At 38.6% G+C, this 18,295-nt stretch overlaps 1 protein-coding gene and 1 pseudogene across 3 annotated transcripts in view; one reads left to right on the top strand and one right to left on the bottom strand.

Moving 5' to 3' along the window:
* Positions 1–18,295, top strand: part of MAGI3 (membrane associated guanylate kinase, WW and PDZ domain containing 3) — a 298,648-nt gene that overhangs the window by 168,422 nt on the left and 111,931 nt on the right. For all 3 annotated transcript variants that reach the window (XM_074381232.1, XM_039460798.2, XM_039460800.2), the window contains one exon: positions 15,908–16,027. In XM_074381232.1, coding sequence (XP_074237333.1) covers positions 15,908–16,027 — 120 coding nt within the window. The remainder of the gene's footprint in view (positions 1–15,907; positions 16,028–18,295) is intronic.
* Positions 3,118–3,866, bottom strand: LOC104652265 (peroxiredoxin-1 pseudogene; annotated as a pseudogene).

Below are 18,295 nucleotides of genomic sequence, written 5' to 3'. Positions count from 1 at the left end.
TGCACTATTTGCCCTATCTTCATTATTTGGTAGCCTAACTCTTCCTGATACCCCTTTCTGTCAAGCCAGCTTTTCTTTTCTTTCATTTTTTTTAAAAAGACAGTATTTTTATTTACTCTAATATTTTTAATTGGACTCTTTGGTTCCATATGAAATTTAAAGCAATTTTTTTCTAGTTGTGTGAAGAATCTCAATGATAGCTTAATAGGAATAGCATTGGATCTATAAATTACTTTGGGCAGTATGGCCGTTTTCATGACATTAATTCTTTCTGTCTGTGAGCGTGAAATGTTTTTCCATTTGTTTGTGTCCTCTCTTATTTCCGTGAGCAGTGGTTTGTAGTTCTCCTTGAAGAGGTCCTTCACATCCCCTGTAAGTTGTATTTATAGGTATTTTATTTTCTTTGTAGCAATTGTGAATGGGAGTTTACTTATGATTTGGCTGTTTGTCTATCATCGATGTATAGGAATGCTTGTGATTTTTGCATATTGATTTTGTATCCTGAGGCTTTGCTGAAAGTGAGGAGTTGTGAGGTTAGATGGAGTTTTCTAAATATGCAATCCTGTCATCTGCAAACAGACAATTTGACTTCTTCTCTTCCTATTTGAATATCCTTTATTTGTTTCTCTTGCCTGATTGCCCTGTTAAATCAGAGTAGTGAGAGAGGACATACTTGTCTCGTGCCAGTTTTCAAAGGGAATGCTTCCAGCTTTTGCCCATTTAGTATGATATTCTCTATGGGTTTGTCATAAGTAGCTCTTATTATTTTGAGATATGTTTTATCAGTACCTAGCTTATTAAGTGTTTTTAGTATGAAGGGTGTTGAATTTTATCAAAGGCCTTTTCTGCATCTATTGAAATAATCCTGTGGTTTTTGTCATTGGTTCTGTTTATGTGATGGATTACGTTGATTGATTTGCATACTTTGAAGCAGCCTTGTATCCCAGGGATGAAGCCCACTTGATTGTGATGGAAAAGCTTTTTGATGTACTACTGGATTCAGTTCTACCAGTATTTTATCAAGGATTTTCGCATTGATGTTCATCAGGGATATTGACCTGAAATTTTCTTTTTTTGTGTGTGTCTGTGCCAGGTGTTTGGTATCAGGATGATGCTGGCTTCATAAAATGAGTTAGGGAGTAGTCCCTCTTTTGCTATTGTTTGGAATAGTTTCAGAGGGAATGGTACCAGCTCTTCTTCTGGTGGAATTCGACTGTGGATCCATCTGGTCCTGTGCTTTTTTTGGTTGGTAGACTGTTAATTACTGCCTCAATTTCAGAACTTGTTATTGGTCTTTTCAGGGATTTGACTTCCTCCCAGTTTAGTCTTGGGGGTGTATGTGTCCTGGAATTTATCCATTTCTTCTGGATTTTCTAGTTTATTTGTGTAGAGGTGTTTATAGTATTCTCTGATGGTAGTTTGTATTTCTGTGGGATCAATGGTGATATCCCCTTTATCATTTTTATTGTGTCTATTTGATTCTTCTCTCTTCTTTTTTGGTCTGACTAGTGGTCTATCTATTTTGTTAATCTTTTCAAAAAACCAGCTCCTGGATTTATTGATATTTTTGGAAGGTTTTCATATATCTATCCCCTTTGGTTGTGCTCTGATGTTAGTTATTTCTTGTCTTCTGCCATCTTTTAAATTTGTTTGCTCTTGCTTCTCTAGTTCTTTTAATTGTGGTGTTACAGTGTTGATTGCATTTAGTGCTATAAGCGTCACTGTAAACACTGCTTTAGCCGTGTCCCAGAGATTCTGGTATATTGTGTCTTTGTTCTCATTGGTTTCAAAGAACTTCTTTACTTCTGCCTAATTTTGTTATTTACCCAGTAGTCATTCAGGAGCAAGTTGTTCAGTTTCAATGTAGTTGGGTGGTTTGGAGTAAATTTCTTAATCCTGAGTTCTAATTTGATTGCACTGTGGTCTGAGAGACTTTTTGTTATGATTTCTGTTCTTTTATATTTGCTGAGGAGTGTTTTATTTTCAATTGTCTGGTTGATTTTAGAATAAGTGCTATGTGGTACTGAGAAGAATGTATATTCTCTTGATTTGGGGTGGAGAGTTCTGTAGATTTCTATTAGGTCTGCTTGGTCCAGAGCTGAGTTCAAGTCCTGAATATCCTTGTTGATTTTCTGTCTCATTGATCTGCCTAATATTGACAGTGGGGTGTTAAATTCTCCCATTATTATTGTGTGGGAATCTAAGTCTCTTTGTAGGTTTCTAAGAATTTGCTTTATGAATCTGGGTGCTCCTATATTGGATGCATATATATTTAGGAGAGTTAGCTCTTCTTGTTGCATTGATTCCTTTACCATTATGTAATACCATATATATATATATATATATATATATCTTTGTTGCTTTAAAGTTTTTTTTATCAGAGACTAGGATTGCAACCCCTGCTTTTTTTTTGCTTTCCATTTACTTGGTAAATACTATTCAATCCCTTTATTTTGAGCCTGTATATGTCTTTGCACATGAAATGGGTCTCCTGAATACAGCACACCAATGGGTCTTGACTCTTTACCCAATTTGCCAGTCTGTGTCTTTTAATTGGGGCATTCGGTCCATTTACATTTAAGGTTAATATTGTATATGTTAATTTGATCCTGCCATTATGATGCTAGCTGTTTATTTTGCACATTAGTTGATGCAGTTTCTTAATAGTATTGTTGGTCTTTATATTTTGGTATGTTTTTGCAGTGGCTGGTACCAGTTTTTCCTTTCCATATTTAGTGCTTCCTTCAGGACTAGGGCAGGCCTGTTGGTGACAAAATCCCTCAGCATTTGCTTGTCTGTAAAGGATTTTCTTTCTCTTTCGCTTATGAAGCTTACTTTGGCTAGACATGAAATTCTGGGTTGAAAATTCTTCTCTTTAAGAATGTTGAATATTGGCCCCCACTCTCTTCTGACATATAGGGTTTTTGCAGAGAGATCCCACCATTATGGGATCTCTGATGGACTTCCTTATGTAGGTAACCTGACCTTTCTCTCTGGCTTCCCTTAACATTTTTTCCTTTCCTTGGAGAATCTGACAATTATGTGTCTTGGGGTTGCTCTTCTCAAAGAGTATCTTAGTGGTGGTCTCTGTGTTTCTTTTTTTTTTTTTTTTGAATTTGAAGTCTTGTGTTTTACTCATGGGGGAAAAAATACAAAAGAGGTTTTGTTCTCATGGCTGCCCACTGCAAGCCTGGCATAAACAGCCCGCTCACTTCTGTTTGGAGAAATATTCTTTGCTCCTTTGGACATCAGCTTTGATGGTATCACTGCCAGGTTTCCAGCCAGCTGGGCACACTTCCCCATGTTTGTCAGTGAACTGGAAGGCCTGAACTAGTCTCAAAGTCTCATCCACAGAGCAGCCAACAGAGAGGTCATTTATAGTGATCTGCCGAAGAATACCCTTATCTTCAATGATAAAGAGGCCCCTGAATGAGATGCCTTCATCAGCCTTTAAGACCCCATAATCCTGAGCAATGGTGCGCTTTGGGTCTGATATCAAAGGAATGTTCATGGGTCCCAGTCCTCCTTGTTTCTTAGGTGTGTTGATCCATGCCAGGTGACAGAAGTGAGAATCCACAGAAGCACCAATCACTTGGCAGTTGAGTGTCTTAAATTCTTCTGCCCTATCACTGAAAGCAATAATCTCCGTGGGGTACACAAAGGTGAAGTCAAGAGGGTAAAAGAAGAATACAACATATTTTCCTTTGTAGTCAGACAGGCTGGTATCTTTAAACTGACCATCTGGCATAACAGCTGTGGCTTTGAAGTTGGGGGAAGGGTGCCCAATTTTAGCATTTCCTGAAGACATCTTCTTATAAGCAGTCCTGACACAAGTCTCCAAAAACCAACCACCGGACAGAAAGAGGACCCGCCCTCTGTGTTTCTTAAATTTGAATGTTGGCCTGTCTTGCTAGGTTGGGGAAGTTCTCCTGGATAATATGCTGAAGTGTGTTTTCCAACGTGGTTCCATTTTCCCTGTCACTTTCAGGTATACCAGTCAACCATAGGTTTGGTTTTTTCACATAGTCCTGTGTTTCTTGGAGGCTTTGTTTGTTCCTTTTCATTCTTTTTTCTCTTGTCTTCACACTTTATTTCATTAAGTTGATCTTTAATCTCTGATATCCTTTCTTCCACTTGATCAATTCGGCTATTGATATTTGTGTATGCTTCACAAAGTTCTTGTACTGTTTATCAGTTCCATCAGGTCATTTATTTTCTTCTCTAAACTGGTTATTCTAGTTAGCAGTTCCTGTAAACTTTTATCAAGGTTCTTAGCTTCCTTGCATTGGGTTAGAACATGCCTCTTTAGCTCAGAGGATTTTGTTATTACCCGCCTCCTGATGCCTACTTCTGTCAATTCATCAAACTCTGTCCAGTTTTGTGCCCTTGTTGGAGAGAGTTGTGATTATTTGGAGGAGAAGAGGCCTTCTGGTTTTTGGAATTGTTAGCATTTTTGCACTGGTTTTTCCTTATCTTTGTGGATTTATCTACCTTTGATCTGTGATGCTGATGGCCTTGGGATGGGGTTCTCGTGTGGGCATGCTTTTTGTTAATGTTGATGTTACTGCTTTCTGTATGTTAATTTTCCTTCTATCAGTCAGACCTCTCTTCTGCAGGTCTACTGGAGTTTGCTGGAGGTCCACTCCATGCCCTGTTTACCTGGGTATCACCAGCAGAGGCTGCAGAACAGCAAAGATTGCTGCCTGCTCCTCTTTCTGGAAGCTTCATCCCAGAAGAACACCCACCTGATGCCAGCCAGAGCTCTCCTGTATAATGTGTCAGTCAGCTCCTGCTGGGAGGTGTCTCCCAGTCAGGATACACGGGGGTCAGGGACCCACTTGAGGAGGCAGCCTGTTCCTTAACAGAGCTCGAGCGTTCTACTGGGAGATCTAATGCTCTCTTCAGAGCTGGCAGGGAGGAACATTTAAGTCTGTTGGAGCTGCGCCCACAGCCACCCCTTCCCCCAGGTGCTCTGTCCCAGGGAGACGGGAGTTTTATCTATAAGCTCCTGACTGGGGCTGCTGCCTTTCAGAGATACCCTGCCAAGTAAGGAAGATTCTAGAGAGTCAGTCTGGCCACAGCCACTTTGCTGTGCTGAGGTGAGTTCCGCATGATCCAGACTTCCCAGTGGCTTCCTTAACACTGTGAGGGGAAAACCACCTACTCAAGCCTCAGCAATGGTGGACGCCCCTCCCCCCACCAAGCTCAGTCATTCCAGGTTGACTTCAGACCGCTGCACTGGCAGCGAGAATTTCATGCCAGTGGTTCTTAGCTTGCTGGGCTTTGTGGGAGTGGGACCCACTGACCGAGACCACTTGGCTCCCTGGCTTCAGCCCCCTTTCCAGAGGAATGAAAAGTTCTGTGTCTCTGGGGTATGAAAAAAACTCCTGCAGCTAGCTCAGTGTTTGCCCAAACAGCTGCCTAGTTTCAAAAACCTTGGGAAAAGCCTAGTATTTGGGCCAGATGGCACAGTCCCTCATGGCTTCCCTTGCTTAAGGGAGGGAGTTCCCCAGTCCCTTGTACTTCATGGAAGAGGTGATGCCCCACCTTGCTTCTCTTCACCCTCTGTGGGCTGCACCCACTGTTTAACCAGTCCCAATGGGATGAACAGGGTTCCTCAGTTGGAAATGCAGAAATCACCCACCTTCTGTGTGTCGGTCTCCCTTGGAACTGCAGACAGGAGCTGTCCCTATTCAGCCATCTTGCCAGCTCCCACAAATCAATTTTAAAGACACAAGACCCAACAGAGAAAAGACTTGAATACTTTACAAAAGAGGAAATCTATATGGCTTCCATATATATTAAAAAGATGTTTACTTTCATAATTGCATATTAAATATAGAATGAGGCAACATTACACACTTAGCATATTGGCAAAGTTTAAAAGCCTCAAGACAAGCATTGGTGTGTGGACAGAAGAGGATGCATGTTACGTGATTCAATTCACATGAGGTTGCAAAAGTAGCAGAAGTAAGCTATGTTACTTAAAAATGCATTATTTTGTTGGTACAACTATTTAAAAGGAAATTATCATCACAGATGTCAAGATGGTAGTCATTTTTGAGGATGTAGTGAGGGAGAAGTTTATCATCAGGGACTCACAAGAAAGCTTTTGAGGTTCTGGTAATACTCTATTTCTTTTCTTGGTTTGATTTGCTTATGAGTAAACTTTATACATTTTATGTACTTTTTATATATTTCAGAATAAAACAAGAAAGGGAAAATGATCAATTATGTCAAATTTTATTTATAGGTCAGTTAAGATGAGGATGAGACTTGGCCATTGAGTTCAGCAAAGTGGAGACTATTGTTGAAACATAGCACATTGTCTCAATGAATGGTTGGAGTAAAGATCTTATTTGAATAGGCTCAAGAGACAGTGAGAGGAGAGTTGGAGACAGTATATGGCTCCAAAGAACTCTTTGGAGGAATTTTTATGTATAAAGGAGAACTGTAGTGAGAACTGGTGGTGAGGTGGGATGCAGAAAGCTTTATATAAAATATATAGTATCGGAAGAATATAAAGATAAATTTTATGGCATGCCAAAAGCAGTGGGGTAAAGGAAGAAGATAACTTTGTGTGTATTGGGTTGTATGGTTTTGTGGAGGGAGTGAAAATATATACTACTTTGTAAAGAAAACATTAAAACTATTTTCTAGTCTTAAAAGTATGTGATAGAATTACACATAACATTCATATCTGTTAATGAAAAGAATCATGGACAACATCCTGCTCAAAATCACTTTGCAGAAAGAGAAAACCAAAAGAGATTAAGTACTTGATCCAAATTGTGCCATTAATAATAATCCCAGACTAAAACAGAGTTCCTCCTGCCCCTTGGATCAGTCCTGTTTTTATAGTATTATCTTTAATATGGCTTGCTCTTAAATTGTTTTTTATAGTCATTATATTTTATAGTAGAGTTTATTTGGATATCTCAATTAGCCTTTGCTGCACAACAAACTACCCTAAAACTTATTGGCTTAAAATAGTCATGTGTATTTCTCATGATTCCATGAGTTGGGCTCAGCTGGGACCACTCATGTGGCTGTAGTCACTTATAGCTCAACTGGAACTGGAGGGACTAAGATGGTGTCATTCATGTGTCTGGGGCCTTGCTGCTTTTTGCTGGTGTTGGCTCTCTTACCATTCTGTAGTCTAGCCTGGACTTCCTTGCATGGAAGCAGGAGCATTCCACAAGGGTGAAGATGGAAGTCTAGACCCCTAAACTTGGACAACATCATAGCCTTCACATTAAATTAATCAAAGCACGTCATAAATCCAGCCCAAATTCAAGGGATGAGGCAAAAGGCCCCACCTCTTAGGAGGTGCAGAATATTGTCATATGTTTTTCATCTGTCAGAGATAATTACAAATTATAATTTTAATCATTGAATTTCCTTTTTTAAAAAAAATACATGTATTTTATTGCACTTTAGGTTCTGGGGTACATCTGAAGAACATGCAGGATTGTTGCATAGGTACATACGTGGCATTGTGGTTTGCTGCCCTCATCCCCATCACCTATATCTGGCATTTCTCTCCATGTTATTCCTCCCCAACTCCCTACCCACTGCTGTCCCTCCCTTAGTCCACCCCAAAAGACCCCAGTGTGTGATGTTCCCCTCCCTGTGTCCATGTGTTCTCATTGTTCAACACCTGCCTATGAGTGAGAACATGCAGGGTTTGATTTTCTGTTCTTGTGTCAGTTTGCCAAGAATGATAGTTTCCAGGTTCGTCCATGTACCCACATGAACTCATCATTTTTGATGGCTACATAGTATTCCATGGTGTATATGTGCCACATTTTTCCTGACCAGTCTATCATCGATGGGCATTTGGATTGGTTCTAGGTCTTTGCTATTTTAAACAGTGCTGCAGTGAACATATGTGTGCATGTGTCCTTACAATGGAACGATTCATAATCCTTTGGATATATACCCAGTAATGGGATTGCTGGGTCAAATGGAATTTCTATTTCTAGCCCTTTGAGGAATCGCCACACTGTCTTCCACAATGGTTGAACTCATTTACACTCCTACCAACAGTGTAAAAGTGTTCCTATTTCTCCATATCCTCTCCAGCATCTGTTGTCTCCAGATTTTTTAATGATTGCCATTCTACCTGGCATGAGAGGGTATCTCAAGGGGCTGGTTTTGATTTGCATTTCTCTAATGACCAGTGATGATGAGCATTTTTTCAGATGTTTGTTGGCCTCATATATGTCTTCTTTTGAAAAGAGTCTGCCCATATCCTTCGCCCACTTTTGAATGGGTTTGTTTGTTTGTTTCTTGTAAATCTGTTTTAGTTCTTGGTAGATTCTGGATATTAGCCCTTTGTCAGATAGGTAGATTACAAAACTTTTTCCCATTCTGTTGGTTGCCAGTTCACTCTAATCATTGTTTCTTTTGCTGTGCAGAAGCTCTGGAGTTTAGTTAGATCCTATTTATCTATTTTGGCTTTTGTTGCCAATGCTTTTGGTGTTTTACTTATGAAGTCCTTGCCAATTCCTATGTCCTGAATGGTTTTGCCTAGGTTTTCTTCTAAGGTTTTTATGGTGTTACGTCTTATGTTTAAGTCTTTAATCCATCTGGAGTTAATTTTAGTGTAAGGTGTCAGGAAGGGGTCCAGTTTCTGCTTTCTGCATATGGCTAGCTAGTTTCCCAACACCATTAATTAAACAAGGAATCCTTTCCCCATTGCTTGTTTTTGTCAGGTTTGTCAAAGATCAGATGATTGTAGATGTGTGGCATTGCCTCTGAGGCTTCTGTTCTGTTCCATTGGTCTGTATCTCTGTTTTGGTACTAGTACCATGCTGTTTTGGTTACTGTAGCCTTGTAGTGTAGTTTGAAGTCAGGTAGGGTGAGGCCTCCAGCTTTGTTCTTTTGACTTAGAATTGACTTGACTATGCGGGCTCTCTTTTGGTGCCATATGAAGTTTAAGGTGGTTTTTTTCCAGTTCTGCTAAGAGGGTCATAGTTAGCTTGATGGAGATAGCGTTGAATCTATAAATTACTTTGCGTAATATGGCCATTTACACAATATTGATTCTTCCTAACCATGAGCATGATATATTTTTCTGTTTGTGTCCTCTCTTATTTCCTTGAGCAATGGTTTATAGTTCTCCTTGAAGAGATCTTTTACATCCTTTGTTAGTTCTATTCTTAAGTATTTTACTCTCTTTGTAGCAATTGTGAATGGCTGTTTGTTCTTGATTTAGCTCTCTTTAAGTCTGTTATTGGTGTATTGGAATGCTTGTGATTTTGGCACATTGATTTTGTATCCTGAGACTTTGCTGAAGTTGCTTATCAGTTTCAGGAGATTTTGGGCTGAGATGGGGTCTTCTAAATATACAATCATGTAGTCTGCAAATAGAGACAATTTGACTTCCTCCTTTCCTAATTGAATACACTTTATTTCCTTTTCTTGCCTGATTGCTCTGGCTAGAACTTCCAATACTATATTGAATAGGAGTGGTGAGAGACAGCATCCTTGTCTAGTGCCAGATTTCAAAGGAAATGCTTCCAGTTTTTGCCCATTCAGTATGATACTGGCTGTGGGTTTGTCATAAATAGCTTTTATTATTTTGAGATACTTTCTGTCAATACCTTGTTTATTGAGAGTTTTTAGCATAAAGTGCTGTTGAATTTTGTCAAGGGTCTTCTCTGCATCTATTGAGATAATGGTGGTTTTTGTCTTCGGTTCTATTTATGTGATGAATAATCATCCCCAAGATGAAGCCTAGTGATCGTGATGGATAAGCTTTTTGATGTGCTGTTGCAATCGGTTTGCTAGTATTTTATTGAAGATTTTTGCATCTATGTTCATCATGGATATTAGCCTGAAGTTTTCTTTTTTTGTTGAGTCTCTGCCAGGTTTTGGTATCAGGATAATGTTGGTCTCATAAAATGATTTGGGAAGGATTCCCTCTTTTTGGATTGTTTGTAATAGTTTCAGAAGGAGTGGTACCAGCTCCTCTTTGTATGTCTGGTAGGATTCATCTGGACCTGGGCTTTTTTTGGTTGGTAGGCTATTAATTGCTACCTCAACGTCAGCCCTTGTTATTGGTCTATTCAGGGTTTCAGCTTCTTCCTCATTTAGGCTTGGGAGGGTGCAAGTGTCCTGGAATTTATCCATTTCTTCAAGGTTTACTGGTTTATATGCATAGAGTTGTTTGTAGTAATCTCTGATGGTAGTTTGTATTTCTGTTGAATCTGTGGTGATATCCCCTCTATCATTTTTTATTGCATCCATTTGATTCTTCTCTCTTTTCTTTTTTATTAATCCAGCTAGTGGTCTGTCTGTTTTGTGGATCTTTTCAAAAACCAGTTCCTGGATTTATTGATTTTTTTGAAGGGTTTTTGTGTCTCTGTCTCCTTCAGTTCTGCTCTGATCTTAGTTATTTCTTGTCTTCTGCTAGCCTTTGAGTTTTTTTGATCTTGCTCCTCTAGCTCTTTCAATTTTGATGATAGGGTGTCAATTTTAGATCTTTCCTTGTTCCTTATGTGGGCAATTATTGCTATAAATTTCCCTCTAGACACTGCTTTAAATGTGTCCCAGAGATTCTGGCACATTGTGTCTTCATTCTTGTTGGTTTCAAAGAACATCTTTATTTCTGCCTTCATTTCATTGTTTATCCAGTCAACATTCAAGAGCCAGTTGTTCAGTTTCCATGAGGTTGTGCAGTTCTGAGTTAGTTTCTTAATCTTGAGTTCTAATTTGATTGCACTGTGGTCTGAGAGACTGTTATGATTTCTGTTCTTTTGCATCTGCTGAGGAGTGATTTACTTCCAATTATGTGTTAAGTTTTACAGTAGGTTTGATGTGGTCCTGAGAAGAATGTATATTCTGTGGATTTGGGGTGGAGTGTTCTGTAAACGTCTATTAGATTTCCTTGGTCCAGATCTGAATTCAAGTACTGGATATCCTTGTTAATTTTCGGTCTCGTTGATCTAATATTGACGGGAGTGTTAAGACACCCATGATTGTGTGGAAGTCTAAGTCTCTTTTTGGGTCATTAAGAACTTGCTTTATGTATCTGGGTGCTTCTGTTTTGGGTGTGTATATATTTAGGCTCATTAGCTCTTCTTGTTGCATTGATCTTTTTACCATTATGTAATGCCCTTCTTTGTCTCTTTTGACCTTTGCTGGTTTAAAGTCTATTTTATCAGAGACTAGAATTACAACTCCTGCTTTTTTTTTTTTTGCTCTCCATTTGCTTGGTAAATCTTCTTCCATCCCTTTATTTTGAGCTGTGTGTATCCTTGCATGTGAGATGGGTTTCCTGGATACAGCACACTGATGGGTTTTGACTTTTATCCAATTTTCCCTTCTGTGTCTTTTGATTGAGGCATTTAGCCCATTTACATTTAAGGTTAATATTGTTATGTGTGAATTTGATCCTGCCATTTTGATGCTAGCTGGTTGTTTTGCCCATTAATTGACACAGTTTCTTCATTGTGTCAATGCTCCTTACCACTTGGTATGTTTTTGGAGTGGCTGGTACTGGTTGTTCCTTTCTATGTTTAGTGCTTCTTTCAGGAGCTCTTGTAAGGCAGGCCTGGTGGTGACAAAGTCTCTCAGCAATTGCTTGTTCATAAAGGATTTTATTTCTCCTTCGCTTATGAAGCTTAGTTTGGCTGGATATAAAATTCTTGATTGGAAGTTCTTTTCTTTAAGGATGTTGAATTTTGGCCGTCGCTCTCTTCTGGCTTGTAGGGTTTCTGCTGCAAGATCCACTGTGAGTCTGATGGGCTTCCCTTTGTGGGTAATCTGACCTTTCTCTCTGGCTGCCCTTAGCATTTTTTCCTTCATTTCAACCCTGGTGAATCTGATGATTATGTGCCTTGGGGTTGTTCTTCTTGAGGAATGTCTTTGTGATGTTCTCTGTATTTCCTGGACTTGAATATTGGCCTGCCTTGCTAGGTTGGGGAAATCCTCCTGGATAATATCCTGAAGAGTGTTTTCCAACTTGGATTCATTCTCTGTGTCACATTCAGGTACAGCTATCAAACATAGATTAGGTCTTTTCACATAATCCCGTATTTCTTGAAGGCTTTGTTCAGTTCTTTTTTCTCTTTTTTCTCTAATCTCATTTTATTTTGTTGAGTTGATCTTCAATCTCTGATACCCTTTCTTCTGCTTAGTAGATTTGGCTGTTGAACCTCGTGTATGCTTTGCAAAGTTCTCCTGTTGTGTTTTTCAGCTCCATCAATTCATTTATATTCTTCTCTAAGCTCTTTATTCTCATTTGCATTTCATCAAACCTTTTTTCAAGGTTCTTAGTTTCTTTGCATTGGGTTGGAACATGTTCTTTTAGCTCAGAGAAGTTTGTTTTTATCTGCTTTCTTAAGCTTGTTTCTGTCAATTCATCAGACTCATTCTCTATCCAGCCTTGTTCTCTTGCTGGTGAGGAGCTGTGATCTCTTGGAGGAGGAGAGGCATTGTGGGTTTGGGTGTTTTCATCCTTTTTGTGCTGGTTTCTTCCCATCTTTGTGGATTTATCTACCTTTGGTCTTTGTAGTTGGTGACTTTTGGATAGGGTCTCTGAGTGGATGTCCTTTTTGTTGATGATGAAGTTATTGCTTTCTTTTTCTTAGTTTTCCTTCTAACAGTCAGGCCTCTCTGCTGCAGGACTGCTGGAGGTCCACTCCAGACCCTGTTTGCCTGGGGATCACCTGCAGCAGCTGCAGAACAGCAAGGGTTGCTGCCAGATTCTTCTTCTGTTATCTTTGTCCCAGAAGGATGCCCGCCAGATGTCAGCCTGAGCTCTCCTTTATGAAGTGCCTCTTTGGATATATGGGGGTCAGGGAGCTGCTTGAGGAGACAGTCTGTCCCTTATAGGAGCTCAAGTGCTGAGCTGTGAGCTCCCTTGTTCCATTCTGAGCTGCTGGACAGGTACATTTAAGTCTGCTGCAGTGGAACTCATAACTGCCTTTTTTCCCAGGCACTCTGTCCCAGGAAGGTGGGACTTTATTTATAAGTTCCTAATGTGCTGCTGCCTTTTTTCAGAGATACCCTGCCCAGCAAGGGGGTAGCCTAGTCAGTCTGACAGCAGAGGCGTTGCTGAGCTGCTGTGGCCTTTGCCCGGCTGCTGTGTGAACTTACTTGTGGTTTTGCTTATAGAGGTATACTTAGAACTGCCTCAGTAATGGCGGTCTGCCTCAGTAATGGTGGACTGTCTCTGTAATGGTTGACTGCCTCAATAATGGCAGATTGCCTTGGTAGTGGTGGATTGCCTTGTTAATGGCGGATTGCCTCGGTAATGGTGGACTGCCTCAGGGTAGTGGTGGATGCCTTGGTAATGTCGGACACCCTTACCCCTACAGAGCTGGACTGTAGTGGTGGACGCCTTGGTAATGGCGGGCAACCTTACCCCTACAGAGCTAGATTGTCCCAGGTCCAGCTGTGCCTGCTGTGAAACTCTCAATCCTTTCAGATTGCTGGTCTTTGTTGGGGTGGGACCCACTGAGCCAAATCACCTGGTTCCCTGTTTCAGCACCCTTTTTTTTTCAGTTGAATGGGCAACTCTGTCTCCTTGGCGTTCCAGGCACCAGTTGAAACAGCACCTAGATTTGTGTGAGTTTTTGTGCAGAGACCCACTGCGCCGGCTGAATCAGCCATGCTGGAGACTTGTGCTTTTCCACCCAGGAATCTCCTGGGGTGTGGGCAGTAAAAATTCGTTTGGAAATGTGGTGATCACTCACCCTCTGCATTCTTGCTGGGGACTGCACTCCTCGTTTTTGGTTTTTTTTGTTTGTTTGTTTGTTTGTTTTTTAAAAGAGACAGATTCTGTTGCCATCACTAAGGCTGGAGTGCAGTGGTGTTGCATTGATAACCCCTTGAACTCCTGGTCTCAAGCAATCTTCTCATCTCAGTCTCATGAGCAGCTAGGACTACTGGTGTGTACCACTACACCTGGCTATTTTTTAAAATTTTTTATAGAGAAGAGGTTTTGTGATGTTGCCCAGGCTTGAGTTTACTGTCTAATGTTAACTTTTATTTAATATGAAGCTAAGAATCTGTTGATTCAGAGACTCTAACAATGTAGTTTTGGTCATTATATGAGAAATACAAAAATTTGAAAATGGAAAAATGTATTAAAAATTAAAAGAAAGGGAAAAAAGTGTTTTCCAGATTTTGTATTCTCATGATATAAAACAGATAATGAAATGCTTATTTTTAGGAAAAAAGTTGGGTTAAAAAATAAGGGAGAAAATTCAGTATAGTCTTTGTTGCACAGAATGTTGACATAAACGCTATTTTCTCAGATCATTATCGTTAATGTGTTATAATCTCTGTGGATTTTTTTAACATGTTACAGAATATGATAGAATGTAATATGACTAAAAACAGTAGGCGCAATTAGGAGTTTCCCATGAATTGACTTATAATGATAATAAGAGCGTATTACCAGGCACTGTCCTAAATGCATTTGTTTAAAATTTCACTTAATTTGTTTGACAATTATGTATGCTCAGCACCTACTGTGATCTTTGCACTGTGTCTGGACTTGGGGCTGTTACTCTGAATCAAATTGACATGGTTTCTGCATGTTACCATTCCCCAGATAGAGGTCAGGGAAGGGTCTTTAAAGGAACTTTCCTAAGCTAGGACCTGAAGGATGAGTAGAAGTTAGCTGAGGTAGAGTGGGAAAGGGAGTAGGAAGTCCTCTGGGGACATAACAACAGCCTTGGACATATGTGAGTGAAAGGAACATTAAAAGAATTGAAAAATGCATGTAGTATTCTAAAGCCTAAAATGTGAAAGGAATGAGGCAAGAAAGAAGCTGGGGAGGTAGCCAGGGGCCAGATTGCAAAGGGTTTTATAAAATGTGCTGTTAAAGAATCTGGATTTTATACTAAGGATCATGGGAAGCCATTGATGAGTTTAGAGAGAGATTTTGTTAGTTTCCTCAGACTGTGTTTTAGAAAAGTCACTGGCTACAGTTTGGCACGGGGTACTAGGAGGACTATAGCTGGGAAGAGGTAAAGGTTGACCTGGGGGTACCAACAATACACATCCTAGGTAATGATATGAATTACGTGATTGTGGGAATGAAACGACGTATTTAGAGATACTTATGAGGTAGATTTGGTGACCGGATGTGGAGTAGAGGGAGGAGTCCAAGACGACTGACTCAGATTTCTTACTTGGAGTGCCTTTACTGAATAGGGACCTAAGTGGAGGAACAGGTTTGAGAAGGAAAGTGTTCTTGCCCTAGATTTGCAACCAAATCCCAGACTATTCCCGGTGAAAATCCTGGATCTCTCTGTGTCCTGTAGTATTTGAAATGACATTTCTAATAGCAGTTTATAAAAGTGATTCTTGTTTAGTAAAATTCACTCAAATGTAGCAATGCTGCCGTAACCTGAATTTGTACTTTGAAGCTGAAAGAAAGATTGTACTTTAGCATTTAGTGATCTGTTACTATAGTCAATTTTATGAAACAGTTTACTTACTGCTTAATTTTTAAAAATTGCTTGAAGAGAATAATGGCTAAGAAGCCATGTGTGAATACCTATCTTAAGCTTTTTATTCACTTATAAAGTAACTTTATAACCAATGGTTGTCCAGGTTTAAAAATAAAATTCATTAAAAGAACTTGTAAAAATTATTTTTTGTCTTTTATGACTCTGATAAGTAGAATGTTTACATTTATGCTAGAGATGGAAAAAATAGGGTAACTACTTTAAGTCTGTCTTTCACAGGGTATGCATGTATATCAAAACATCATGTTGCATGCTATAAATATATACAATTTTATCTGGGAATTTTACCTTAATAAGGTTTGGGCAGGGGAATGAAGTACTTCTTATGTATTCTTTATAGACTGAATATTCTATACTTTGAATATTTTGTAAGTTTAAAAATACTTTATAACCTACTTTTTTTTCTTTTTTCTTAGGCACTACAAGGTCCCCCAGGGATGGGGAAGTACCAGGAGTGGATTATAATTTCATTTCTGTTGAACAGTTTAAAGCACTGGAAGAGAGTGGAGCATTGTTAGAAAGTGGAACATATGATGGTATGTCCCCAAATAACACCACCACCACCCAAAAAAACTATCTGAACGACTGGAATTATCTCAAAGGGAATTTGATAATCAAGTACCACTTTTTGAAAAAGTTTCTTTCCTCTCTGTTTTTGGGAAAATTTTCTTTTGATGGGGAGATTTGTAATTTACTAATTAAAGTGGGATTAAATAAGAAGCAAAAAATTTCCATCATATTTTAAAGTTGATTGTGAACAAGATACTAAAAATCAGCCAAACTGGCCAGTTCATATATTTCATAGTAATTCATATTCATCATGTGAACTCAATGAGTATTTGTTGATTGCTTTCTATTTGTGGTTGGGAATTCAAAATCTGTACACTTTAAAAAACTTATATATACCTTGACTATCCTGGAAAAAAGAGATGAAATTTGGGGATAAAACAACAAAAACAGAATAATTGGTTTTCTTATTCTTGTCTGTTTTCTCTACCTACTTGATCCCAGGAAATATATATTTGAGATGAATTTCCATTTTTAAATGATTCTGTTAGATCTTTTTTTTCTCCTTATGTAACATGCTCTTCACTGGCAAGCTTATCCACTTCTATAGCACCCTATGCTATGGCCTGTCATTGCTTTATCATGCTGTTATAATTGCCTGTTTACAAGCTCTGTGATAGTAGTGGTCATGTGTGTCTTACTTGATATTATCTTCAGTGCCTAAAGAGAGTGTTCAATAAATATCTAATCTGTAATTCAACATATCCAAATATGCATTTGTGTTCTATCCAAAAAAGTAATTCTTCATCATTTCTCTCTTTAGCAGCATCATGATCTCAGGAACAGTGAGATCATTATTTACTTTCTCCTTTCTCTCACATTTCACATCCATTTGCCAGATCTCATCATTTCTTCTTTTGTAGCTGCATTCACAATGTCCTTCTTTCACTTTCACCACCTCATTGTAGGCCCACTAGAAGAGCTCATGTGTGGACTATTGCCGTTGATCTCATTTGTTCCAATTTCTTCCACCCTGCCCATTGCTACCATGCTAGTCGTCAGGAGCAGCTCTGATCATGTCTTTCTCCTATTCAGAACCTTCAATGATTTCCTTTTATCTGCTAAGTTTAACTTAACTACCTTTTCTGGGCTTAGCACCCGTGATTCATTTATTCATTTGTTTTTTTCCTGTTTTATTCATTAAACAATCATTTATTAAGTACCTACTATGTGCCAAGCACTATAAGAGGATCTAGGAATAGTGTGATGAACAAGATTGAAGTGCTTTTGAAGTTGTTTTGTTTTTTTGTTTTTGTTTTTTTTAAGAAGCCCTCTGCCCTTAAATGATGAAAATACTCTACCTTTTCTTCCATTAAATATAAGAGGTTGGTATGGACAAAGTGGCATATTACATATTAGTTACTATGTACTCAGTTCAGAGAAAATACAAATTAAAATGATAGTTATACATCATTTCATATCCATCAGATTGGCAACAATTTTACAGTCTGATCTTTGCAAGAAATGGAAACTCCCGTACACTGCTGGCAAGAGTATAAACTGGTATAATCCTTTTGGAGAGCATCTTAGCAGTAGCTAGTACATTTGAAGATACACATAACTCTGAACTAGCAGTGCCCTCTCTAGACATTTACCCAAGAAAATCCATTGCCCATACGCATATATAGACACATATTCATTATAGTGTGAAACAGTGACAGAATGGAAACAATTCTCCTTTAGTAGAATGAATAACATACATTTTAATTTGTTCATTAAAATGGACTATTATATAGCAGTTGAATGGACTAGATTTATAGGTATCAACATTAATAAGTCTTATGAAGTATGAAAAGTACAAATTGCATAAAAAGAAAGTTACAAAAGGATATGTACAGTATATTGTTTATGAAAAAATATGTGAAATGTTAGGAAAATACTCTCTGAAGCTTTTATGAAAACAATAATATTTACATGTTAGAGATGCATATACACATATCCTAGATGTATATTCAGGGGAAAGACACATAACAACCTCAGGACAGCTTAGGGAGGGAGTAGCTGTAGGGACAGGAAGTTAGGGCTTTAATTGTAGATGTAACCGTACATATATATCCTTAAAGGGAAAAAAAGGGAGATTTGAAAGCAATCTAGCAATGGTATCTAGATGATGTGTATATAAATAAAAACATGTACCTATACTTATGTAAGTAAATTTTATAAATAAAATAGATATTTCTAATACTGTTCTGATGCTATAGTCTTTAATTTTATATTTGTTTTAAATATTAAATAGT

Source organism: Saimiri boliviensis, chromosome 11 (genome assembly GCF_048565385.1).
Source record: "Saimiri boliviensis isolate mSaiBol1 chromosome 11, mSaiBol1.pri, whole genome shotgun sequence".
NCBI classification, from domain to species: Eukaryota; Metazoa; Chordata; class Mammalia; order Primates; family Cebidae; genus Saimiri; species Saimiri boliviensis.
This window is presented reverse-complemented; position numbering and strand designations above follow the sequence as displayed.